This window comes from Melopsittacus undulatus, chromosome 2 (genome assembly GCF_012275295.1).
Source record: "Melopsittacus undulatus isolate bMelUnd1 chromosome 2, bMelUnd1.mat.Z, whole genome shotgun sequence".
Lineage (NCBI taxonomy): Eukaryota > Metazoa > Chordata > Aves > Psittaciformes > Psittaculidae > Melopsittacus > Melopsittacus undulatus.
Window position 1 is genome coordinate 67,934,800 of NC_047528.1, and position 25,484 is coordinate 67,960,283.

General features: G+C 40.4%; 1 protein-coding gene across 3 annotated transcripts in view; it reads left to right on the plus strand.

The window, feature by feature from the left end:
- The window catches only part of JADE3 (jade family PHD finger 3), a 67,122-nt gene extending 41,877 nt beyond the window's left edge, over positions 1-25,245 (plus strand). For all 3 annotated transcript variants that reach the window (XM_034074571.1, XM_031051076.2, XM_005151541.3), the window contains exons 4-11: positions 3,732-3,889; positions 5,722-5,912; positions 8,039-8,250; positions 10,738-10,905; positions 16,662-16,778; positions 17,244-17,717; positions 19,995-20,112; positions 21,841-25,245. In XM_034074571.1, the coding sequence (XP_033930462.1) occupies positions 3,732-3,889; positions 5,722-5,912; positions 8,039-8,250; positions 10,738-10,905; positions 16,662-16,778; positions 17,244-17,717; positions 19,995-20,112; positions 21,841-22,733 (2,331 nt within the window). In that variant the 3' untranslated portion in view covers positions 22,734-25,245. The remainder of the gene's footprint in view (positions 1-3,731; positions 3,890-5,721; positions 5,913-8,038; positions 8,251-10,737; positions 10,906-16,661; positions 16,779-17,243; positions 17,718-19,994; positions 20,113-21,840) is intronic.
- Positions 25,246-25,484: the final 239 nt, after the last annotated feature.

A 25,484-nucleotide genomic window follows, 5' to 3' on the forward strand; every position in this document is an offset into this window, starting at 1 on the left:
TCCACCCTGTCTGTGGTGCTAATATTTTCCTGTAATCCTCTATAGCATTACTTGTATCCTACTATGTCTTTAGTGGATAAGGATACTTCACACAGAATAGTGTTCTTTGTTTCACAGGTTTAATTTATTCACAGAGTGAGCACAGGAAGGTCCTGTGAGGAAGATTGCATTCTGAATAGTCATAGAGTGCTTCCAGAAGGAGTTTGGATTGAAGTTATAGACAGCTTTTGGTGAAGCATTTATAAATTGATTCCAAGAAGTTAATTTTCCTTGGACATAATATTCTAACATAATTTCCAAATAGGACTCAGAAGTCTGAAAAACAAATAGAACATATGAACCATATCTTTTCTTCCACAGCTCCATTATATCTCTGTTGCTTGGTGTGTTACTGCTGTGGGGGAGCAAAGCATCCTTATTTCTTGAGAATTTTTGTAGAATTTAGGTTTTAAAGGCTTTAGAGACAGCAGTACGTCTCTGCAGAGGTGACTAAGACATTCTCATTGCCTCAGCAAATCGAGGCAGACTTCTACTGCAGAGCAAAAAGCTGATCTTCACCAAAGAACAAGATCTCCTCTTCTAGATTTAAGCCCCAGCTATAAAGCATTAATTAATTGCTGGGAGTTTATCCACAAAATGATGATGATGATGTAAGTAAACACTTTTTTCACTAACATCATTCACTCAAAGCACTGCACCATTTTCAGCTGAAACTTAAAATTCCTGGCAGCAAAATGAAATTGCAAGGTCAGACTGAACAGCCTTGCATGGTAAGCAGGGCTAAACTTCATCTCTTCTTCCATGCTTTCAGTTGCTAAAAGTACGTTTTAAAACCCCCCAGTCAGACTGTAATCTCTGTGAGCACTTGGCAGTGGTGGGGAGTACCTCATCTCTGTGTGTACATACAGACCCGGCTCTGCTGGCTTCAGGTGGTTGTCGCTCACCTCTGCAAAACCCTTCTCTGTTGTGGTAAAGATGTGCAGCACTGGCTGAGCCTACTCTTGGGGAGTGATATGTATGTCTGTATAGGAGTGCTTTACTAGCCTAGACCTGGCATACTCATTTTTCAGGTTTTTTCAATATGGATTATATTGAAATGAAGGGTTGTGTTTTATGTGTGGTAAGAAATAGAACTGCTGTTGGGTGACTGAAAGATGGCAGCCACACTTTGCGGGCTAACTGTGGAAGTGATGGTGGTCCTTGCCAAGAGAAGCGCGTGTGCTGTGGACTAGCTGTTGCTTAATGGGTAGAGTTAGTAAAAGAACTTCAGTGTTTTTCAAATAAGTGTCCAAAAAGGAACAGCCACAAGGAAAAGCTGGCTGCCTAAATCCTGAAGGTGTGTGTCTGCTCTTCATTAAGTTGGCTTAGTTCATAGCCTTAAGGCTGACTGCTGAAATAAGATATACTTAATTTGTCAGAAAACTCTCTTTGAGTCTCCTGGGTGTTTTGGTTTACTTCCACAAGAAAGGAAATACAGAGTGAGTGTTCTCATACATTGTCCTCAGAGTATTTTACTGTTGGAAGACCCAGCTTGGCCACACGTGAAGCAGTGAACAATGATGAGAGCTAGATGTTGTAATGATTCTAAGCGTTTGCAGGAAATACTCAATTGCACTCATCACAAGTATGAATAGGCAATTCTTAGGAAGTCTTGGTCAAGTTTTGGTGTGCCTTAAGGTTTCATCAGTTGTGTTTAATCTTCGACCTTCAGTGGTCAAAATTTTAGAAAATTGAAGCAGAGAACTTAATATTGTGGTGTGGTGATGGTGTGGTCAGTACTGTACAAGAGTCAAAAAAGCAACAAAAAAGTCCATGTTCCAGCAGATTTGTACTCTAAAAATAGAGGTGACACAGTTCACATACATAATGGATGATCAGAAGATGAATTTGCTGCTAAGCAATGTAGTTAGAATACTGATGCCTTTAATAGCATTTTTCATCTAGTATTTAAAAAAGTGGGCTTGATATGAAGCAGTCTACTTCTGTATTCTGTTAGTAGCTTAAAAGGTAGTTTATAAAGCACTTACCTCAGATGAGGTCTGAGAAATACCTTTTCTGATAATTAAACTAGTCATTGCACTTCTCATTTATTGGATTATTTTTTCCATCTGGAGTTCTTTTGGAATTGTCCCATGTTAGTGTTTCTCATAATCCTGGTTCTGTACCTGTAACACAGAAAATGAAAATGCCTTTTAAAAGGCATAAATAATTTTATATTTTATTTTTGGTATGTGCATCTACTGCTTGGAACAAATGGATACTCGCAGCCTCATTGCTTTCTCTTCTGTCATTCAGATTTTAATACAGCCCTGTTAGGTACCTGAGAATCTGGGGTTTTACACAGAAGACAACAGTTAATAGTCTGGACTGAACCAAAGCAGATTGCACATCGGGATCAAATAAGAGGGCTTTGTAGTCTGTGGTTTTGAATTCCATTGGTCAGTTTGCTCTCCCAGCAGTCCATGTGAGATGTGCTTGTAGGACATTATGAAGTAACACCGATGTTCTAAGTCATTGGCAGCCTATTTCAATACCTGTTTTTTAGCATAGAGCATTTTTTAATAATGTTTTCTTGATGATTTCCAAGAACAGCTGAGAATTTTTGCAGTATGCATAACCGGTCTGGTGCTGTCAAATTGAAAAGGGTACACAAAGATACTTGGCTCTCAGATATTTTATTACTCTTCTAACTATAAAACTGAATTAATAAGAAGAGAGTTCAACCTGCCACAGCTTATTGCAGGGATATTTTCTGTCTTGTTTTATTGCCCTTGGAGGATTTGATTTCTCATTATGATAATACTGCTAATTAGTCGTGATGTCTCTCTAATACTAAGCCACAGTCACTGTTTTGCTGGTGCAGTGTAGCAGTAGAGGAAAAAAAAGAAAAAAAACCCACAAAGGATGCATATGCCCTTTATTTAAATTGTATGCACCTGTATTTGACAGACACTGCCATTAAGTAAACTTTGAGATGACTGATAATAGTGTTTGTATGCTTGTAAAAACTTAATCCTCTTGAGCCAAGAGTTGAATGTTATGGCTGAGGTTTGTCACTGATGGGTTTGCTTTGTTTCGTGGTAGCGTGTTTCATCATCTAGGTTTGCAAAGGATGCTGAGGTTGTGTTGCTGTGCCTGCACTGCTGGGGTTCAGGCACAGAGCAGCAAAGGTCTTGTGTTTTAGCAAAAGCAACTGTTCATCTTTGATCACGGAATTCCTGACCAGTAAATCTTCAAGTGGTTTTAAGAAATGAACAAGTGCCTATGCATCAATTTTGCCATGGCAACCGTTCATAGCCCATGATGAATATGACAGTTTAGAGTAGCTAAACTGGGTGAAAGAGAAGGATATGCTACCTTGTATCTAAGTTGGGGTAAAGCCTACAGACTGGCAAGTAAAGTAAGCTGTTTGAAAGTGATATGGTGAGGAATATTAAATCAGAAGCAGGCCTCCTGTCCCCTCTCCCTGGTCACCTCTAACAGCCTTCTTCCATCTGATTAGCCTTTAGGCAGCAGTGTGGTTTTGAATTAGCATAAACTTCTTGACATACTGCACGTGATGCACTGAACTGCTAATTTAGGTAATTTCAACCTTGTTTGTGTCTTGGTACTCTTTTAAAAAATTGTCAAGGTATATACATTGTTTCAGTGTAGATTAAGAAAAATACCTACTGCTTCTTTTAGTGCAGTGCTCTTTCTCAAGCCACTCCTTTCCCTGGTGTTTCTTGCAGGTGTTCCGCAAGGATCTCATTAGTGCCATGAAACTACCAGATTCTCACCATGTTAACCCTGATGAATACTATATCTTTGCGGACACGTGGAAGCAAGAATGGGAGAAAGGGGTTCAAGTTCCAGCCAGTCCAGAAACTATTCCACAGCCTTCTCTCAGGTAATGACAATCAGACGCAGATCATGTACACAAAACAGCAACTTAGAGAAGATGCTCTCTCAAAAATAGGTTGCCTAAATGCAGTCAGCTTTTCTGTGTTGTTATATTTAAACCTCCAATGCAGCATCCTTCAGGCATGTTCTTAAACCAAGCAAGTACCAATTTGGAAAACATTTCTGTGGCACTTCAGATCTGGTTCTGTCTGTACACTGTTATAGCATCTACATTGTGAATTTAAAAAGGGGATTTTTCTTTTCCTCCTGTGTAACACAGTGTTATGGATTAAAAAGTTTCTCATTTGAGTGTGGCAAGTTTAATAAATTAAAAATAAACCCAAATCTTACATGTGTTATTTGAAAGGCTTCCATGTAAAGCATGATGATACAGAGCAGGAGGCATGCAGTAGTTACTGATACCCTGTAAAGTTACTCATTCATATAGTTTTAGTTATTATTGCCAAAGCCTTAATCCTTCTGCCATCCCTTGCCAAAAAATTGCTGCTTAACATTACAAAAAATCAGTGATCTTGGTAGATAAATAACCTTAGACTAGGAAAACATAACACTGGTCCTGCAACTCTTCCTGGCGGAAACAGTGTGTTTCAACACATGAATGTTGTTGCCAGCATGGTCTTTGAGACAAGTGAATTATCCAGTGAAAGCGCTGATGCCAGCATAATTTAATTTCTACTGGGGCTATTGTTAGTACCAAGTTATTAAAAATAAATATATTGCATCTCATACCAGCAGTATTACATTATAAGAAAAAAATTGCTATAGATTTGGCTGGACCAGAGAAAAGAAAAGCTCACAAGGGAATGAGATGAAAAAATGAGCAAGGTGAAGGGGGAGGAAGAATGGCAGAACACTGTTTGTACTAACATTGACAGCCCTCATTGTCCAGTAAGAACTATGTAGGATACTGTTTGACTGCTGCCTGCTCTCCCTTTACTCCCCTTGCCTTATTTCCCACAGCTTTTTCTTTTTTCCTTATTCTGTGGTAGGTTAGCTCTAGAAAGCATGCAGAGTTGCTCATGCATGGCACTGTTCCAGTCAGTATCTCCCTGGCTTCCTTTCACATGCAAGTCCTCTTGCCCTGAAGTCAGGGAAAGATTGACCTTATCTAGGTAAGGTCAGTTTTTCCGTTTCTATTGGTTAGTTTACTGATCAAATGCTGAGTGTTATCTCTTAAATAATTGAAAGATTGAAAACAGCAATATTTTTCTCCCTTGCTTCCTGGATGATTTTTAGCTGTTTTTTCCCCCTTTACATTTTTGCTTGACATCAGGATGGTTCTTACATAACAAAAATAATGCATTTGTAATGTGGATAAAGTAATTTACAAAATAAGGGTAGACTGTTTATCCCAAATGAAGAGCAAACATTTCTCCACGCACGCTGCAGTATAATAAATTAAGCTTTTGTGAAAAAGCTGTTATTTTCAAGAAATTAGTTGGCAAGACTTCCTTCTATCATTTAAGAATATAGAAAAAAGATTGTAGCAGGATTTTATGCATTATACTTTCTGTGGGTTTCAAAAAGACTTGCATCATCGCAGTAGTAGCATTTGCTAAATTCAAAATCATATGCACAGGCTTACATTTTAAGAAGGATTCTGTGTACGTAGCAAACGTTAACACATTTTGTGTGAAGAAATGACATTTACAGACTCTCATCTCCATAGCCTGTCTATGTTTACTGGCTAGTTTAAAATCTGTGAAACACAAGGTTTCTTTGCACTTCTAGCAAATACTTCATGTCTTTCAAGGATAGGTCTTAAAAAGCTATAACCCTCTATTTCTGGTGTTTTTGTTTTTTTTACTTTCACTCTAGGGTTGTAGCTGAAAAGGTGAAAGAAGTACTGTATACACGACCCAGGAAATACATCCACTGTTCCAGCCAAGAACCCACAGAACCAGGTTACATCAACATTTTAGAACTGGCAGAATCTGTCTGTCGCTATGACTTGGATGACATGGACATCTTCTGGCTTCAGGAGCTAAATGAAGAGCTTACAGAAATGGGTAATTTTACAACATGTTCTAATTTTAAAAGCAGAAGTTAATTTCTGGTGTTTGAGTTGTAGTTGGATGTGTGAGATTTCTTAAAGATTGCCGAATAAGAGTTGAATGGAAAGGCTAAGAAAAACAGGAGGAAGAAATGCAGCAAGTAATTACTTGCTTCATCTGTTAATGCTTTATATTTTACCTGTTATGCCGAAAAACTTCATCACATCCAAAATCATGTGCAGCCTCTGCAGGCTGAGGCAGGAGAGGATTATCCTACACCAGATGGAGTTGATTTTAGGACTTCAAAAGTTAAAAAACTTAACGTAGGAAAAGCAGATGTTTCCGTTTCTTAAACTTGAACATATTACTGTTACAAATTCAGAGTTCTGAGGAGCTTGCATGCTGGGCTCTTAACAGAGTAATTAAGTTTCACATGTTAGCTCATTTAAAATCAGCTAAGTAAACTTTCCTTTTTTCCATGCAAGTGGTGGGTATAGAAGGCTATGAGGGCGAGTGAGCTACAGAAAATAATCTTGGAATTATTTCCGGAATAACGGACTTGTTTGAATAGCATGTGTGACTGACATTCTTCCATGGGTGATTACAGGTCCTTTAGGAAGGACAGGTGGACAAAACAGGGAGGTATTTGGCATGTTCTGGGTTTCCTGTTCACAAACAAGGAAGAACCTGTAGGGATGTGCTGATCGATGGCAGTGTTGGCTGTAGTAGCTGTGAAATTGTGGTGAGATCCCCAGGAAAGTGAAGAGAGGAAGTAGCCTTATGATCCTGGATCTTCTCCTTATTTGGTTAACTGGTAGGTGGGATCTGGGAGGAAGCTCTGAAGTTGGAACTGTTGAAGAGAGCTAGCAGGACTTCAAGGACAGTCTCCTCCAAGCACGGGAGAGATCCATCCACACTGAGGAGAGAAAGTAGATATGTCAGGAGGCCATCTTGTTGAAGAAGGGAACTCATGACTGAGCTCCAGTGCCAAAGGATGTATGCAGAGGCAGAAGCAAGAACAAGCTTCCCAGGCATACAGCAATGCTGTTAGCAAAAACTTTTCTGGAGGCCAGATCTCCATCCATGGAGATTTTTCAAGATCTGGATGAAACATCTTTTGAGCAACATCCTTGTCTAGATTCACCATTGACTTCTTGGAGCCAGGGACTAGGCTGGAGCCCTCTGAAGGTCCCTTCCATCTGAACACTTCTGCAGTTCTTTTTGTTCAGGGATTGAAAAAATAGCCAAGCGTTGGAGAGAACAGTTTAATAGCAGAAGATACTTTTTATCAGCAGTCATTTATCTTTTCCATCTGTCTGTTTGTGATGAATTAAAATTAGTAACCCTATTCTTGTGTGTGGTCCAGCAGTTAAAATGTTAGCCTCTGACAGCAATGTCACATGAATATCCCAGCCTTTGAAAGTCTGAGTAAATAGTGAACTATGGGCAGCAGCATCATTTTTGAGTGAGGATTTTGGTATTTTGAGAGGATGCAGTTTGGAGTTTTCTTGTAGCTGTGAACATTGTAGAGTTTTGTATTAAGTATATGTCCTGAAGCTGCAAGCTGAGGCCTAGTCTCATAGCAAATCCTTTCTATGTCATTCTGTTTACACTATGTTAATTAGTGGTAAGTGTATATAGCATACTTAGTGGTCAAGTGAACAGAGGTAGTATGGATTACCAGTAGTATATTTATCTGCTATTTTATTAACAAAAAAACCAAAACAAAACAACCCAACAACAAAACCCCCAAAACAGCAACAAAAAAAAATATTGGTGTTTCTTAGTGATGGAGGTGAAGGAAGGATTGTATGGGAGCAGTTAGCAGTTACAGCAGCTGCTGTCTGTCTCTCATGCTGTTGTGCCTTCTTTAAGGTGCCAGTCTTGTGCTATATATGCAACTTAAATTTTTACTCAGGCAGTAGTTCTTAGCTTATTTATAAAATAAATCTGCAGTTAGCCAGTAAGTGGAAAAGTTTTTCTAATTTTATTTATTTTTTAGTTTTAGTAAGAGTGATGGGAGAGGATGCTGTGTCTACTGCTGTAGTTGCTAGATGTTCTCCTTCTCTCTTCCTGCATCTCAGACTCTCTCAGAGGCACCTGACTGTCCTTTAATTCCACTTCCCTATCCTGTGTTGTAGGATGCGGGCCCCTGGATGAAAACACAATGGAAAAGACAATTGAAGTGTTGGAACGGCATTGTCATGAGAACATGAATCACGCTATTGAGACTGAGGAAGGATTGGGTATTGAATATGATGAAGATGTCATCTGTGATGTGTGCCGGTCCCCTGACAGTGAAGATGGGAATGATATGGTGTTTTGTGACAAGTGTAATATCTGTGTCCATCAGGTTAGTGCCTGTAGAAATGTTGACAGTGTCCTGGGATCTTATTTGATGTTAGCAAAGGTGGAATTTGAACTGGTATTAGATGTTCTTGGGACTTGCAAGTATTCTGTGACCATAAACAATTTTCCCCTTATAATTAAACCTGCTTTTGAAGGTAAACAGGGCAGGAAATGCTAGCTTGCCTATTTGTGAAGAATCTAAAGATTGTTTGTTTCAGAGCTGGGGTTTTTCCTCCTCGACTGACTAGTTAATTTGTTAGATGGGGGGTATCCACATCTAGCTGTCTGAAACCACATGTACATGTGGGCACTTTAACAGACTGAATTTTTTTAGAAGGCGTAAGCACCTGCAATAACTGTGCTCTCAGTCTGAATGTTGCTCATGTTTATAATGTTTCAGATGTAGCCAAGACTTTACACTGACTGAGCTCAGTATAGTGAGGCAGAGATATCATTGTAATCAAAAAAGGAATATGAATCCTGTAGTTTCTGTTCATCCTGTTCTGGAAGGGGCTTTTGCTATAAATTGAGAAGGGGCTAAGAAGTTTTTTTACTATATTTTTGTACCAAATGCAAGTAATACCCAGAAAATACACCTGGCTGAAAAAGGAGCTGTCATCTTCCTGCTTGCAGTGAGCTGGCTTCCAGCCCAGCTGCTTTCCTGATCTGATTCACTGTATGTAGCTGCCATATGAGCCTGAGTGCCAGTAATGTGGCCAGTGACAGGAATAGGCTGGCAGCTGGGCTGCCTGCTTTAGCCTCTGCTGGTGCCTGTTCAAAAGTAATGATGAATTTGCAGTAGGAGGCTTGTGGTTGCCTGCTGGCAGCTGAGCTTGATCTGGTGGCCTGCTGCCTCCAAGCTCCTGATCTGTGCTGGATCTGACTGAAACTAACTGGGGAGCATGTCTGGGCTAAGGCTAATCCTACCCACAACAACAAAATAATTTGATTTTTAATCTGGATTGGCTCTGGTTCACCAAACAACCTCAGGTCTGTTTGTCATTGCACAGTTAGGAGGGAGGGGGGAGTGTGAGAAATTTCCTGCTTCGTGGTACCCTTTCTTGCTGGCTCAAACACATTGTGAAATGACTGCTTTAGTAGTCTAGGCCTTCTGCTTATTAGTTGGATTAAATCAGAAAATAGTTTCAGTCCATTTCCAACCACCTAAATGCAATCTTAGGTGTAATGTCACTTCTGCTTTAGTAACAGAAAGGATGCTGGTAGGAAAGTGCTGCATAAGGGAGAAAAAAAAATTACTTGTAAAATTTAGATTACAGCTCCCCCTGTTGGGTTTTACAGCAGTCGCCACATCAAAATAGCTTTTAGCCTAGTGAGTCTTGCAGAATTTAATTGAGAAAAGTCCCCCTCTCTATAAGCCTGACATAATATGCAATGTTTTATGGTATCACCTCATATTAAATCCTTAGCTCGTATAATCAGAAGGCTGGGAAGTCAAGTGTGGGAATTTTATACTAGATTTGAATCTGAAGGACTAGTTGCAGTTAATAATCCTGTTCTACGGAGTGTTTCAATGTTACTGCTCTCAGAGACAGTGTTAGGAATGCTGGGATTTCTTTTGAAAGCCACCCTTTTGACAGGGTTTATATTTGGAGTAGTTGAGTGGAATTATGCCTTAGTGGCGCACCCATGGTTTTAGATCTACTCAGCTTGATATGCATGTATGTATGTAGAGTAGGATATGTCTAGGTACACATGTAGTTAGCCATCAAGAATCACTGGGAATTTGAATTAGAAAGCAGGTTTGTTTATTCTGTTTTTTCCTTTTTGGTTTGAATTCTCAATCCTAGGAAAATGTAACCCTTTGGAAAATGAGAAATGTCTTAAGTGCAGTACTTGGGAAACAGTCATAAACCACAGCACCTCATAATTTCAGTATATGCTATAATTTTTTGTTGTGATACTATATAAGTATTTAAAGTAACAAACAATTTGCAGAACTGTAACCACAAAGGTAAGTTAAGGTTGCAGGAAATGGTCTTCAGTCAAGACACTCATATCCCATCACATCTAAATAGAATTTTATGTTACCGTGTAAAGTTAATAGCAGTAGCAAATTGTGATTTTAAATAATTAGTTGATGTAGAGCCTAATTGAAAAAGATGGCTACAGGTTTTGTTTCAGAAATTTAAATCTCTAAAAGCAAAGATGAAGGTTCTTAAAGCTAGTGGTGTTGTGCAGTCACAATGGGGATGTTTTACACCATAAACAAATATTGCAAGCACACTTAAAAAGAAACCAGCATAAAAAGTCTTTGCTTTATAGGCTGCTTGCTGATCTCTTTGATCACTTGGCTCATTTTAAGGTAAAGAAGCTAGAGAAGGATTAAGTAAAGGCCAGACGGTGCCTTTACTATATGAAAGCTTCTCTCTGTGTGAATATTCATGCTCAGTGTGAAATCATTTCAGCACAATGATCTCAATATTTTGTTTTCAGTATTCATATTATCTCAATATTTATGTTTTCCTCCAAGGCATGCTATGGAATCTTAAAAGTACCTGAAGGGAGCTGGCTGTGCCGCACCTGTGTCCTGGGAATACATCCTCAGTGCCTCCTGTGTCCCAAAAGAGGAGGTGCCATGAAAGCTACCAGGACAGGGACCAAGTGGGCACATGTGAGCTGTGCTCTCTGGATTCCAGAGGTAAACACTTAATTTCTGCCTCTTCCTTTTGTGTTGTAGACACCTCTCTGTCCTCCTCCTTCTTGTTCCTTCCTCTGCCCTTTTATGTTGTCATGATTTAAGGTATCTGTCTGGCTTAATACTGGGATTTATTCTGATGAGCCTGCCCAGTCTGAAGACTGGGAGAGAGTCCAGCTTATGTTCCCATTAATTAATCACTTTGTCCCCTCCATTTACTCAGCAGTCACTTCTTGGTGTCATCATGGTATCGGAGCAACCTGCTAGAAGGAGTTACTAATGTAAGCTAGTGTTAACCACACAAATGCAGCTTAGTTGTGTTTTCTCTTCTGAATTTGTGTGTTCAGTAAGATGTATGGTTTACATGAATACATCCTTTCTGGTTTGTTTTGATTTTTTTTTTGTTTGATTTTTGGTTTTTGGTTTTTCATTTTGTTTTTTTTTTTAAAGAACCACCTCATTGCATTATCTGTGTAGGATATATTCAAAGATTCATAGTTAGGGGGCTTTTTGTTTGTTTGGGTTGGTTTTTTTTTTTAATCTAGATTTGGTGGGGAGATAAGTCTCTTTATCTTCTATGTCATATTTTATAAGAAAAGGCTTTTTAAATATATCCGTATGTAAATATGTGTTAGAGTTTCATAATGAAACTTTAAACTTCTTCCTCCATTTTGATTCAAGTTTAGCGTAACAGTATTGTTTTGTAAATCAAATGTTCGTTCCTGTATAGTTGGGGTTTGTTTAATTTTGTACTTGGAGTATTTCTGTTTTCTCTCTGGTAAGATCTACAAATCCATTAAGGGGTGGTTTAATATGAGGCATTAGCCAGGTCTGTTGGCACCATGACATCAGCAGGATGGATGCCTTCTTTTCTGAACCTTCTGCTCCCAAGAGCAGCCAGGCCTTCTTGTTTGCAGAATTGTGAAGGAGATGTTAAGATTCTAGGGGGTTTTCTGTTGTTTTTTTTTTTTCCTTTTTTCTAGCATAGCAACCAGATGCAGTGTGTAGTTGTTCCTAGCTCTGTCTCGGGCACATATCTGCTTTTCAAGGAGGTTATCTTTGCAGTTGCACTTTCCCTTTCAGGCCTGCTTCAGTTTCTGGCACTTCTTCAACCTCTAAGAGTGGAGTTGAAGAAAAAAAAAAACAAAACCAAAAGGTTTATTTCAGAGTTAATAAAATATATAAGTAAAGCAACCTTCTGACTTCTCCTCCTGTACTTCAGTGTCTTGACTGGAGGCTCTCTTGGATTTGAGCAGGCTTTTTCCCAGGAGGTCCTTCCTGCATTTGATTGCCTTGATGCTCTCATCAGCAGAGGCGTAGCTGGCAGGTTTGGGAAGCAGGTGATGGCAGGGCAGGAGCCTGTGCTGCCTGCTCACCTGCCCTCTAGCTGAGGGAGAGAAGCTGCTTGGGGAGACCTCGAATCCAGCTGCTCCCACAGCCTTTTCACTGGCTCTAGGCTTGACCACCTCCTCTCCTCCACACCAGTGCCTGGTGTGTCAGGCATAGCAAGGAAATGACACCTGGCAGTAGGGGTAGGAAATGCCTCTTGGATCCATTCTCTCTCTTGGTGTTCTGTTTTGCCACTTATAAAACAATTCAGTCAAAGGAGAAGCCAGAAAGACCTTTGGGAATCTGCTAAAATGGCAGATCAGTTCCTTCTGCAGAGTTGTGGCCTCACATGCTACAAGGGGACAAGAAAACCCAGAATTTGAAGACCTGGGGATAGATACTTTAGGGGGAGAATGTGTATTCTTGTATGCCTGTTTTTCTTCTGCCAAAGACAGTAGCACACTGAAACTCCCTCAAAAGAAACAGATGAATTCTGAAATCACTGCCATTTCCTCCTGTGGCCCTAACAAAATAGAGTAAGGCAGAATGCAGAGAGGAATAGGTCATAAACATGTCTGTGCCTTCTGGTAAAAGTTTTAAAGAGGGACTTACTGAGTCACCAGGTACAGACTAGCATTGTTGCAGGCAATTGCATGAAGTATTTTCCTTCATTAGCTCATTCAGTGCTGTCTTAAAATGTTTTTCCCTCCCTTCCTCGTGAGCTAATGCTGTTGAAAGATTTTCTTGACCCTCACTTGACTGATGGGAAAGTTGGAAGGTTTTTACTTTCCAAAGTGTACTCATTGCTGGTTTAAAGGGGCCTACAAGAAATCTCGAGAGATGTTTTACAAGGGCATGTAGTGACAGGACAAGGGGGAATTGCTTTAAGCTGAAAGAGGGTAGATTTAGATGTTAAGAAGTTCTACACTATGAAGGTGGTGAGACACTGGCACAGGTTGCCCAGAGAAGCTGTGGCTGCCCTATCCCTGGCAGTGTGCAAGGCCAGGCTGGACGTGGCTTGGAGCAACCTGGTCTAGTGGAAGGGGACCCTGTCCATGGCAGGGGTTGGAACCAGGTGGTCTTTAAGGTCCCTTCCAGCCCAAACTATTCTATGATTTTATGATACTCTGCTGCCTTTTGGTGTAAATGTGTAGTCTAATTAATGTTTTCTTAAAAAAGCATTCTTTTTACAAAATGGGAACACTGAGACCAGAAAACTATGATGAGAGTTTTGAAATTCAAGGTCCTTTTCTGCCGTAGGCCACCCACCCATTACAGTTACATCCTCCCTCAAATCAGTGTGGTGTCAGCTGAAGCAGAAAGTTATTTTTCCTTGCTACAACTGGATATGTATCAAATTGACTATCCTTAGCTGCTGCTTGAGTGGCTGCGCTCCAGCCACCAGTGCAGATCATTGTGCACTTGTGCAGCTGCTGGTGGTCGGTTAGCAGGTGAGCAGAGGATAGGATGATGGCCATTGAGATGGCAGTGGGTCTGTGTAGCAGTCACAGAGAAGAGACTTCAATAGCCCCTTGTCATCACCCTATCCCACTCTTAACACTTCTCAGAGTACAGCAGTCAAATGTAACAACTGATACAATGTACAGAAGTAACAGGAAACAGCTACATATTACAGCAGATGGATCATTTCTGCCTTGGGATAGGAGGTATTGGAAAACGAAAATGTTGGCCTCTCTGCTCTGTGGATCCCTTGTGAGCAGCAAAGTTAAAACAGACTTTGCCTTGACTCTTCTCTTTGAACATCAGAAGCATGCAGACAGCATGAGGCCAGTATAAATAAATCACACCTGACTCTGTAAGCTCCTCTTTGTGCTTTTACAGAGTGGGGTAATATAAACAGGCAGCACTACAAGCTGAATGGGCAGTATTTCCAACATAAATGTTTCCTGACCTTGAGTCCCCTCTGGGGAAGGAGCTGGGAGAGCATTAAAAGGACAGAGAGAGACAAGAAGGTCTGTGTCAATTCCCAGATCTTGCTGGGAAGCATGATGGAAAGTTGGTATTACTCAGTCTCCATTAAAAAAAAAATCACTGAAGAATCTGTTTTGGTTTTGAAAGGAATATAGACAACCTGACAAGATGATAAAATCCTTTAATTCCCAAAGTCTTGCATCCTAGTGTACTGGTAACCAGGAGGAGAATTCTAGTCAATCTTTGTATAACATTTCAGAAATACCTGTGCAACTTGTAACCAGCTCTGGTTCAAGAAAGGTCAAATTAGGTTGATGAAGTTAGGCTCACTTTGGAAGTGAAAAAGCTACATTTTATGATGTTTGGGAATGCTAGGCATAATATTGTGGAACCATTCAAGCATTCCGGAGACAGCTTTGTCACTTACCCACCAATTTATAGGAAGGCCACAACAGATTGTCATCTTTATCTCATGGGGGCATCATGTATGGCCTGCTTATTCTCCTTATCTGGTAAAACCTGGACCCTCTCTGAAGCATCTGTCTTCCTGATAAAGACTTCTGGAAATGAATGCAGCAGGTTGACCTCAATATATTACAGAAGATGTGGCTTCAGCTGGGGGATCAGAGGATGAAGTACTATAATAAAACCAATGAGAAATCCTATTTGAGTCAGTATATGTTATTAGTTCATGAACTGCTGATCAACTTTTAAAAATGTTGAAATAAACCAAGTAACCTCTTGCAAACCTGCCTTTCCCACCTGTTTTAAGTGATCCTTAGAGCAGTGCCATGCTGCAAAGAGAGTAACAGAATTACTCAGCTTGAGCATAGCAACTGTGACGCTCGGACTTGATGAACTTAGCACTGCTATCTTTGGATAGTTCAGCCTCACCAAGGAGGTCTGCTGAAACAAATCCTTCCCTTTTCAGAGATTAAGCAGGTTTTAAAATTAATACATGCCTCAAGTGATTGCTGATGTATCTTCAGAGAGGAGTTAGGAAATTCAGCTTAGTCTGCTGGCTCTTGTGAAATCAACTAATTATCACATGTTAAATCAATTCATATAACCTGGATTTCCCTAGGGGAGTCGTATTGTGGAGTTAATCTATTAAAATTATTGCAGCATAATGCTCAAGTTTTCTAGAAGAAGAAAAAAAAAATTGGTGTTCAGATCTCAGCCTTAACTGTTCTCTTAAGGAATTAGCGTTATACTGGCCTCATAGTGTCGTGGGATATGACCTAGGAACCTCTCTTCTTTGAATTCTTAGATATGACCCCTTTGAGAATAGGCCCCTCTCCCACCATTGGAAATACGTGTCTGCTGTATTCAGGTGAATTATTCATAAAAAAAACGTGGAGATCTTCCCAACTAGAATCTGCATTTTCTTTTCTGCTTCAGGCAGGTAGCTCTCTAAAGCATGCAACTGCTACATTCAAAAGTGCAGTGTAAGCATCAAAATCCAAGCTTTTGGAGACTGGAATTCTTGGGACAGATGAGTTCCCTCACTGAAATCTGCTGTGTGCCATTCTCAGACTGATCCAGTTCTGCATGTCAGTCATTCAGAGCTGGCCAGCTCTTTGTTTCTGCTCTTAGATAAACTCTTGTCAGGAGTGGCTCAGAGATGCCCACACAGCTAATTTATGTCTGTTTTGGTGTCCACTTTATGGAGGACAGTCCTTATTTCCCAGTATGGACACCAAGCAGCTGAGAAATTTCTATCACAAAGGATATACAGATGTCAGTGTAACAAAGAATAGGGAAAGGTACCCTGTGCTTATCTGTAAGATTTTTTCTTTTAGTATTAATATCCATAATCTGGTCTATCAGAGACAAATGGATCATCCAGACTAAGTATGTGAAAACTTGAACAAGAGAATATACTATGTTTGCAGTAAGAGAAGTTTGTTGTATTCTTTCTCAAATAATACTTGATACAACCTGTAGTGAGGAAAGTGTAGAATCGTTCTTGCACTGGGTGTGCTCAGAGTAGCAGCAGAACTGGGAAGCGAAGCCTTCCCTGACTGCTGACTGATAGATTTGGTTCTACCCTAAACTGTGGGCTGACAGGAGTAGCTACTGTAGCAGATCTGTGGATCATAAAAAAGGAACTTTTGGGGTAAGTATGAGTAAGTGTTCCTATTTTGTTCTGATAAGCTTGCGTTTTGATATTTTTAAGTTAGACCTGTAAAAGTAGCACAGGGGAAATAAGTGTCACTTACTGCAGTCTGTCAACTGATTCATAACAGAACATGCTATAGGTGCCTCAGATGTTTTGAAGAACTACAACTTTTAGCCACCAGGTTAAACTAGTAGGATTCCACAGTACTGTTTTCATGTGGGATCTTTCAGAGAAAAGTATGAGCACATAGCAATCTCTCAGTGAGATAAATGTGTGGTCATATTTCTTCATCTGGTATTAATTGAGGCCTTGTTTCTACTGCCTTGATAACTGCTTTCTATGCTGTTTTGGTGTTGTTTTTTTGTTTTCTTTACAGGTTAGTATTGCTTGCCCAGAAAGAATGGAGCCAATCACAAAGGTGTCTCACATTCCACCAAGTCGATGGGCTCTAGTGTGTAGTTTATGCAAACTGAAAACTGGTGCTTGCATACAGGTATGTGCTTGTCCTGTGGTGACTCTGTGTGGTGTGTCATCTGTGTGAGAAGGGCAATTTCGGTTTTACATTTTGTTCTTTGTGTGTTCAGAGATGCTTTATAATGCAGATGACTGTGGATAGTATGCCTACTTCTTCATAGCTGTTTGCTATCAAATCAGTTCACTAGCACAGAGATTTAGGAGTGAGTCTGAGTTGCCTTCTTTTAAATACAACTGAGATGGATAAGGACTGCTACAATGTGGGTCAGAGATGGATAGAAGAGTTCCTCTGTTGAACATTATTCACAAACAAGAAGATACTAAATTGGGTGATACCAGCTTCAAAGAGGCCAACAGATCATTTTTAGAAGTGCTTAGGAAATAAGGTTTGTAGGGATGGACTTTAGTTAAGAGAATTCTGTCCCTTTTTACTGGTTTGTTGCTACTGTTAGTGATGGAGGTTTTTGTTTTATTTTGTCTGTAGTGCTCCGTGAAAAGCTGCATCACTGCCTTTCATGTCACCTGTGCCTTTGAGCATAGCTTAGAGATGAAAACTATCCTGGATGATGGCGATGAGGTCAAGTTTAAGTCGTACTGTTTAAAGCACAGCAAGAACAAACAGAATTCACTACCTGACATTGATGAGCACCCTAAAAGCATGTCGGACCAGAAGCAAATAGAGAGTGAGAAAACCAGTTTGCGAGCCCAAAAACTCCGAGAGCTGGAAGAAGAGTTTTACTCACTAGTTAAAGTGGAGGATGTTGCAGCAGAACTGGGCCTTCCTAAAATTGCTGTAGACTTCATCTACAATTACTGGAAATTAAAGCGAAAAAGTAACTTTAACAAACCATTGTTTCCTCCCAAGGAGGATGAAGAAAATGGCTTGGTGCAGCCAAAAGAAGATAGCATTCATACTCGCATGAGGATGTTCATGCATTTGAGGCAGGACCTAGAGAGGGTAAGAAATTAACTGGTACATTTGTGATAAACCTGTTTGCAGGTGAGCGAGGTCTTTGTTCATAGACTGAAGTGGGAATGGAGGGAAGCACAGGAAGATGATTTCAAAAATTATAATAAAGAAAATGAAGCTTTTAACTCAAATCTTTCAGTATGCTGCACTGCCTGCTGCAGAGACTGTCAGGAGTGGTCCCTTCTCAGTTCAGTGACACATGCAGTTTTCAGGTGCTTAGAGAGATAGTGAATATAAAAAGGGTAACAAATAAGGTAGATGTGCTAACTGTGATTCAGAGATGTTGGAGAGGAGAAAGGAAGAAAAATCACTAGAGAGAAAATAGTGTTATAAGAAAAGGGAAAACTATACTGGGGAGAGAAGAACATGAAAATCCAGGACGATAAATGTTAGAGCCAAGATTCGCCCTTGTTGGTGTAACTGTTGTCTTGAATCTAGTCATAATCAATCTCAATCTCCTTTTCCAGGACTACTTTAGCTATGGATCTTTATTTAAAAAAAAAAATTTAAAACCCCATAACATGCTCCAAATGGAGGGTTGGGATTTTGGGGTGTTTTTCTTCCAAGAGGCCATTTCAGACTTTTTCCTCTTGTTTTGGCAAGTGGTTTGTTTGCATGAAGTTTTGTTGAAATTGATATACCTACTCTGAGTGGAGGTAATTCACAGTTGGAAGCATCTGTCTCAGTTTCTGAACTTCTCATGCCACAAGACTGGACTCAGTTACATTGTGGGATGAATATGAATTTGGGAATCTTGGAATATCCTTTCTGGGGAGAGAGGTTCCAGTTCGGAACAGATGAAGTTGAGTGCTGGGAGAGGTATGCTTAGAAAACATCTTTCAACCAGCTCTTAAACTGTTTCTTTGTTCTGAAAGTTTTTTTAATTGTGTATCAAGAACTTTCAGTGTCTCTTCTTGTTGTTACATTAGGTGGAAATGCTGCTATTAACTCAAACAAATAGCTAAAGCAGAATTATGTGGAAAAGAATTACACAATGGTTTGGACTGGAAGTAACCTTTAAAGATCATCTAGTCTGACCACCTGTCCACAGCAAGGGACACCTTCCACTAGGCCAAGTTGCTCAAAGCCCTGTCCAACCTGGCCTTGAACACTGCCAGGGATGGGGCAGCCACAGCTGGGCAACCTGTGCCAGTGCCTCACCACCCTCATAGTGAAGAATTTCTTCCTTGTATCTAATCTACATCTCCCTTTGTCCTGTCACTACATGCCCTGGTCTTTCTTTTTCTTATAATTCCCTTTCAAATAACAAAAGGCTTCCTTATTGTCCCAGGGAGACAGCAAGGTCTCTGTGGAGCCTTCTCTTCTCCAGACTTAGTAACCCAAACTCTCAGTCTTTCTTCAGGGTTCCAGCACTGACCTTTCATGTGGCCCTCCTGGGTTCACTCCAACATGAGTGTCTCCATGTCTGTCTTGTGCTGGGGGCCCAAAGCTGAAAGCAGTACTGCAGGTGGGGTCTCACCAGAGTGGAGTAGAGGGGGAGAATCACCTCCCTCAGCCTGTTGGTCACTCTCTTCTCTTGATGCAGCCCAGACTACAGTTGGCTTTCTGGGCTCCATGCACACATTGCCAGGTCATGACCTGTTTTTCAGCCACCAGAATCCTCACGTCCTTCTCATCCAGACCTCTCCAATTGCTTCATGTGCCAGCCAGTACTCATCCCGGGTATTGCCCTGACCCAGGTGCAGGACCTGGCACTTGACCTTGTTGGGCTTTGTGAGCCTGCAATGAAGTCAAAAACTAAATTGCTAAATGAGTCATCCAGAATGTGTGTGTCGCACAAGAAGCCAGAGTATTCTTTTAATTTTAGGAGAAAAAACATAGTTTAGCTGTTAAAAATCATTCTATGAAACACTTTGCAGGAAATTCTGGGAGAATCCGGTATTGCCAGCAGTAACATCCGCAGCACTGTACACAGTGGAAACAGCTTGCAGACAAGCAGATCTTAGAAATTTCTTACTTTTCTTTTGGCTAGAACTCTACTCGCTGCTATTATACATGAAAATGCCTTCTACTGTCTTGCTGAATACATTCAAGGTATTCATTAAATTGGCAATGAAAAAGAAAAAATCCAGGATATTTTTTTTATTCTTAGTTACATATGCTCGGTAATATATACAAGAACTTTGCCAAGGGATTTACACATAATGTTGTTTAAATTCTGTTGTTGATGTTGATGCACTTTCTATAACTATGTTGGGATTTATTTTTGTATTGCCTAGTAAGTCTCCTGTTATTCCTCTGTAGGTAAGAAATCTCTGCTACATGGTAAGCAGGAGAGAGAAACTGAAGTTGTCTCACAGTAAAGTACATGAACAGGTCTTCAATTTGCAAGTCCAGCTCATTAATCAGGAAATCGCTGCAGGTAATCATACAAATATAAAATATTTACACATTCTGTCTGTATTTAAACTAAAAAACGTGTTTTCTTTATGTTCCTGCTTAGTGTTTTTAACACTGTAAATCTGCCTTTAAAAACTTTGTTCAAGTATACAGTCAGTGAAAGTAGCAACACGCACAAGACTAATTTCTTAAAATACGTACTTCGACATTTCTTGATTTATGGCTGTTTGTGGTATATTCCTATTACTTACCAATCACTATGGCATCCAGACGGCAGAGACAGCCTGGTGATGATCTCTAGGTGTTAGCTTTCTTTGGCCTCTGGTTTATGGTTATTTCCCCACAGCAAGCTCTGCACTGCTCTTTGGTCCTCCAGCTGAGGTGGTTTTTTGCTTGCAGTCATATTTGCTTCAAGTACTCTATTTTTTAAGAGCGAACAGTAACTGGTTAGGAATGCTGATGTACCAAACCCCACTCTGCACTTTGCTCTTATACTGACCCTTTTGAAATAAGGAGCACAACATTTGGAAAGCGGAAGAATATACATTACATTGCAATTACTTTTTTAAAATTCTGTCAGGGTACATATTATGCTTTTAATGACTTTAAGAGTGAAGTCTTTGAGGTTTTTTTGTTTGGGCTTTTTTTCTCTATCTGAAACACAGATAGGTTTCATTAGTACTGACAAGATGGGGTTTTTAAACTGTTTTAGATCAGACTGGGACTTTGTGAAGCACCAGTATTATAAAACACTTTGGTTTTCTGTAGCTGCATTTACAGTGCTGGGCCTGGAGAACAGAAGGCTCCAGGCAGACCTTAGAACAGTCTTCCGATACCTAAAAGGGATCTACAAGAAATCTGGAGAGGGACTTTTTACAAAGGCATGCAGTGACAGGACAAGGGGAAATGGCTTTAAACTGAATGAGTGGAGATTTAGATTGGGTACAAGGAAGAAGTTCTTCACTATGAGACTGGTGAGACACTGACACAGGTTGCCCAGAGCAGCTGTGGCTTCCCCATCCCTGGCAGTGTGCAAGGCCAGGCTGGACGGGGCTTTGAGTAACCTGGTCTAGTGAAAGGTGTTCCTGCCAGTGGCAGGGGATTGGAACTAGATAATCTCTAAAGTCCTTTCCAACCCAAACCATTCTGTGATTCTGTAATTTCATTAGAAATGTCTGCTAAATTTATTTTATGACTTTGCAAATACAAGTGCTTTTGTAATGCTTATTGGAAAAGCTTGATAGCTGCTTTGCAATGGGTGCTGTATGCATATAATATCATAAAGACTAATATATTGGGGCAAAAAGACTTTTAAAGTGTAAAGAATTGTATCATACAAAGCAGAGAGTTGAACCAAATCCAAACCAGAACTCAGTTTGAAGCATTGTTTTTTCTCCATCCAAAACTAAATATGAACTTTTTTTATAGCTTTGTTGGAACTACTTCAGTCATATCTCAAAACTGGTTCGATTCACTGGCTTAAAGCCCTTTAAAAAGGGCATGCTGTTGTTCTTAACGGGAATGCTAAAATGCTCACCTAAATTCTGAAATGGTGAATAATTTGGAACAATTTTCATTATCCCAGCTTCTCTTTAATGTCCTAAAATAATTTCATACTAATTGCTTGTAAATGCTTCTTATTGTTGAAATGACCTTCTAATGGACTGTGAGACTTGTTACAGATAACAAAACAATTACTCTCTTCTAAAAAAAGCTTTTTTTCTTCTCTCCTTTTGTCTTTCTGCTGTAGGCCATACCCTGACAAGTGCACTAGAGAACACACTGTTCTACCCACCTCCCAGGATCACGCTGAAGTTAAAAATGCCCAAGTCAGCACTAGGAGACTGCAAAAATAACTCGCTGAAGCCTGGCAACAGACCACTTTCTCCTGACAACAACAGCACTGTTTATGGCAAGCGGAGCGTGCCGATGTCAAAGGAATCATTTGAGATAAAAGCAAAATCTTATGCCAGGTATCAGCATGAGAGCAGAAGTAATGGGTTGCTGGCAGGGATTGGAAAGCCTCGGGGTGAGGCAAAGGATTCTGGCCCCACACAGATGCTGGAGTTTCACCGGGGCCAGCCATCCGGGAAGCCCTTAGCGCTCCAGGCTGCTTTGCATGGACAGAGTTCCATTGGGAATGGGAGGGTACAGCAAGATAACTCGAGGCTGGCAACAAAGTCCAATGGCCTGATGGGTAGGGCTGGAGATGTGAGCCAGAGAGACAGCTCCAGCCAGACGACCTATGAACAAGAGTCCGTGCTCACGGCTCACTTGGCCAGCCAGAGCAGTTTCAGAAAGTCCACCATAGAACATTTTAGTCGGTCCTTCAAAGAGGCTACCAACAGCCTCGTGAGGACCACAGAAGATCTCCGGTGCTGTGACAAGCCAACAAGAAGACTTGCAACAAAAGACCGCTTGTGGAACAAGCAGACGCTGGAAGGTGCTCCATACCAGGACAACGATGGGTACTGTCCTGACTTAGAGCTGAGTGACTCTGAAGCAGAAAGTGATGAAAACAAAGAGCAAGTGAGGTTAAGACGAGGTAGCTCAGAGAGAGAAAGCCCAAGTAAGGACTTTGGAAGAGATTGTCACAATAGAAATAAAAAGAACATGATTTCTCACAGTTCGGTACAAAGGTGATTAGAAGCCCCCACGGGGTAACTCAGCCTTGACGTATTCCAGTGTACCAGTGCAAAGCTCAGCATCAAAAGGTTCCAGAAAATAGTCCAGGACCTACATTAAGAAGAGTTGCGATAGGGGATAGGGGAAGGAGAGAGAAATCAGTAGTTCTGTTCAACTGTGAATTGGCTTGCAGTCTCCGCAAGGTTAACTCTGTTATTGCAAAGTCATGTGGAAATGGATGTGTTCTAATTAGACGGTAACATCTGGGAGAGCACAAAGCAGTTACTCTTTGTGTAAATTCAGGGAACTGCTTCCCCCTTGCCGGTTTATGTGCCAGACAATGTGCTCGTTATGTCCATCTCATTGTAGTGGACAGGTATTAAAGAAGTCCTTGCATTGCTCTAATGTGTTGCAAAAGAGTGCAGATGGAGACACTGAAACTGCATTCATGTGGCACGTTCAGTAGGGTTTTGATCCAGCAATGCACATGCAGATGCGTTTGGAAGTTAAGCATGTGAAAAGTCCTGCTGGTTTCCCCCTGGGAACATTTGTACTCTGGTCTCTTGAGTGCGTGCCAGTGTGCTCTGCTGGATCAGGCCCAAAGTGACTACTAAGTGATGATCCTGTTCTGCAGGAGGCTTTGAGCTGCAGTGGTGTGTGCAGGCTCCTTGCGGAGGGTGGAAGCAGGCATTGCTTGTGCTGCCAAACTCGCTGACCTCTAGCCGTGCCCCTGTTCCCTGCTCTTGCTGAAGGTTGTGTTTCTCTTCACAATAATTTGCTTACTTTGTAAATATATAACTTCTAATACTTCAATTTTTTTTAATCTCTGTACATAGTTGCTTGTTGTGGGATGCACTTGTAAATATTTTACCCAGCTAACAAGTACAGATGGCTAATTTTGTGGATAGTGTTTACAAAAGTAGATGTACTACTTCAAAGAAATTCTATTTGACACTTACACTTAGGCAATCACCGGTGATGCCAGGTTCCTCTTGAAACCCAGATTTCATGTCCAGAGGTGTTTGTACCTGGTACTTTTTTTGCAGGCTCAAATTTTCAACCCTGGTTGCCTGAATGCAGGCATAGGAGCCTTACTTCTGGCATCGAGGTCTGTAAAATTTTAGCCAGTCATCATTTGGAGTAGCCTTTTTTTTTTTGTTCTGAAAATCTATCCTGTTATTAAACTGCTTTTCAACCTCTGGATCAGTTGCTGTTTCCCAAACTAACACTGTTTTGTCTGTCCCTTAAAATTAGCAATTGTTAAGTAGTGTTTAGATTTCAGCCAAGACTGGAGAAGCGAGAAGGGAAGGGAATCTTTTTCCATTTGTTTCAATGTCAGGGAATTTTTGTTCAAATGCATTCAACCTTCTTGCTTTCCAGATGGTGTCCTGTCAATCAGCAAAGTAACTGCACTGTTTTTCTCTGAAATGCTGTACATTTCATAGATATGCCACATCCTCTGTCCCCACACTGCTGGCTGAAACGGGCCGTAGGTTGTATGAGGCACGTCACCCACCTCCTTTCTATTGAGGGTTTTATTTTGGGTAGAAATAAACGGTGTTTCCCACCCAGCTGAAGATGACTATGCAGAATCCAAACCACAACCTGGTTTTCTTCATCATCTTAATTTATTATTTTAGCTTGGGAAATGGCAACGACACTCTCAGATTTGTTTTAGACTTTGAAATCTCCCTAGTTGCAATAGAACTAGCAGGTCAGGGGCTGCAGGACTTCTCAGTTGTGAAATAATAATTAAGAAGAAAGAAAAGCATACTTGGCAATTCTGCTCTGTTTGCTTCAAGCATCTTAATTTTTATAATTTCTTTTCCACTTCTTGATTTTATGTATATTTGTGTAATTGGTCTTTCTAGAGCTGTACTTTCAAAACAATTTCTTTTGGTGTAAATATGCAGTAGCATTTTAGGTTTCCACATATTTTATTTTAATGGGAAATGCTTTGTGTTCTAAGCCATGGGTCATTCAGAATAAGTAAACAAATGTTGCTCATTTGTATTCCAGTTCTGATTCTCTTAGTTCTCCTTCGATATTTATTAGTATTCCTTTCTCACTGGTCATGAAATTTTATGGAGCTTGTATTGGGAACACTGATCTAGGAGGTCAGCAAAGTGTTCCTCTTATTTTGTGGCTGGCAGCATATGACAGAGGGGAGGGAAAATGGTGCTTCAGCAAAACTCAGCATTTTGCTCTTCTGGGGTAATTAATTCAGTTGTTTCCAGTCTGGGCAATGGTTTTGCTAATTTTACATGTTTTTAATAGATATATGAAGGAGCCCTTGGTTATGTAGTTCTCAAGTATTGTTCCCAAAGTGCATTTGCTAGTTTTTATTGTGTGTTCGGTGGCTAACTGTTTGAAGTATTACCTCTTAACCTTATTTGTCATTTTTTTTTGTGTTTTTGCATTTTGTTTTATATATATAAATATATATATATATTCAATTTTCCAAGATGGACTCGGTCTTTTTCAGATGTCCCCTTTTTACAAGTACTTTTTCATTAAATTATGAAACTGCTAACAGTATTTTCATTTGTTGTGATTTATTTAGGGCTTTACCCCCTGTGTCTGGCAGGTTGTTAAACTCATCAGTCCAAGAGCAGTTCTGTGTCCAGCAGGAGTAAAGTATTTCTGCAGAGCTGGCAATACTTGTAACAAGTTAAGTATCGAAGAAAACCTTTCCCCTTCAGCCTCCCAGAAAAAGAGTCACTGAACCACTAATTTGCTGTGGATAGCAAATAGCCCAAGCCTGGCATT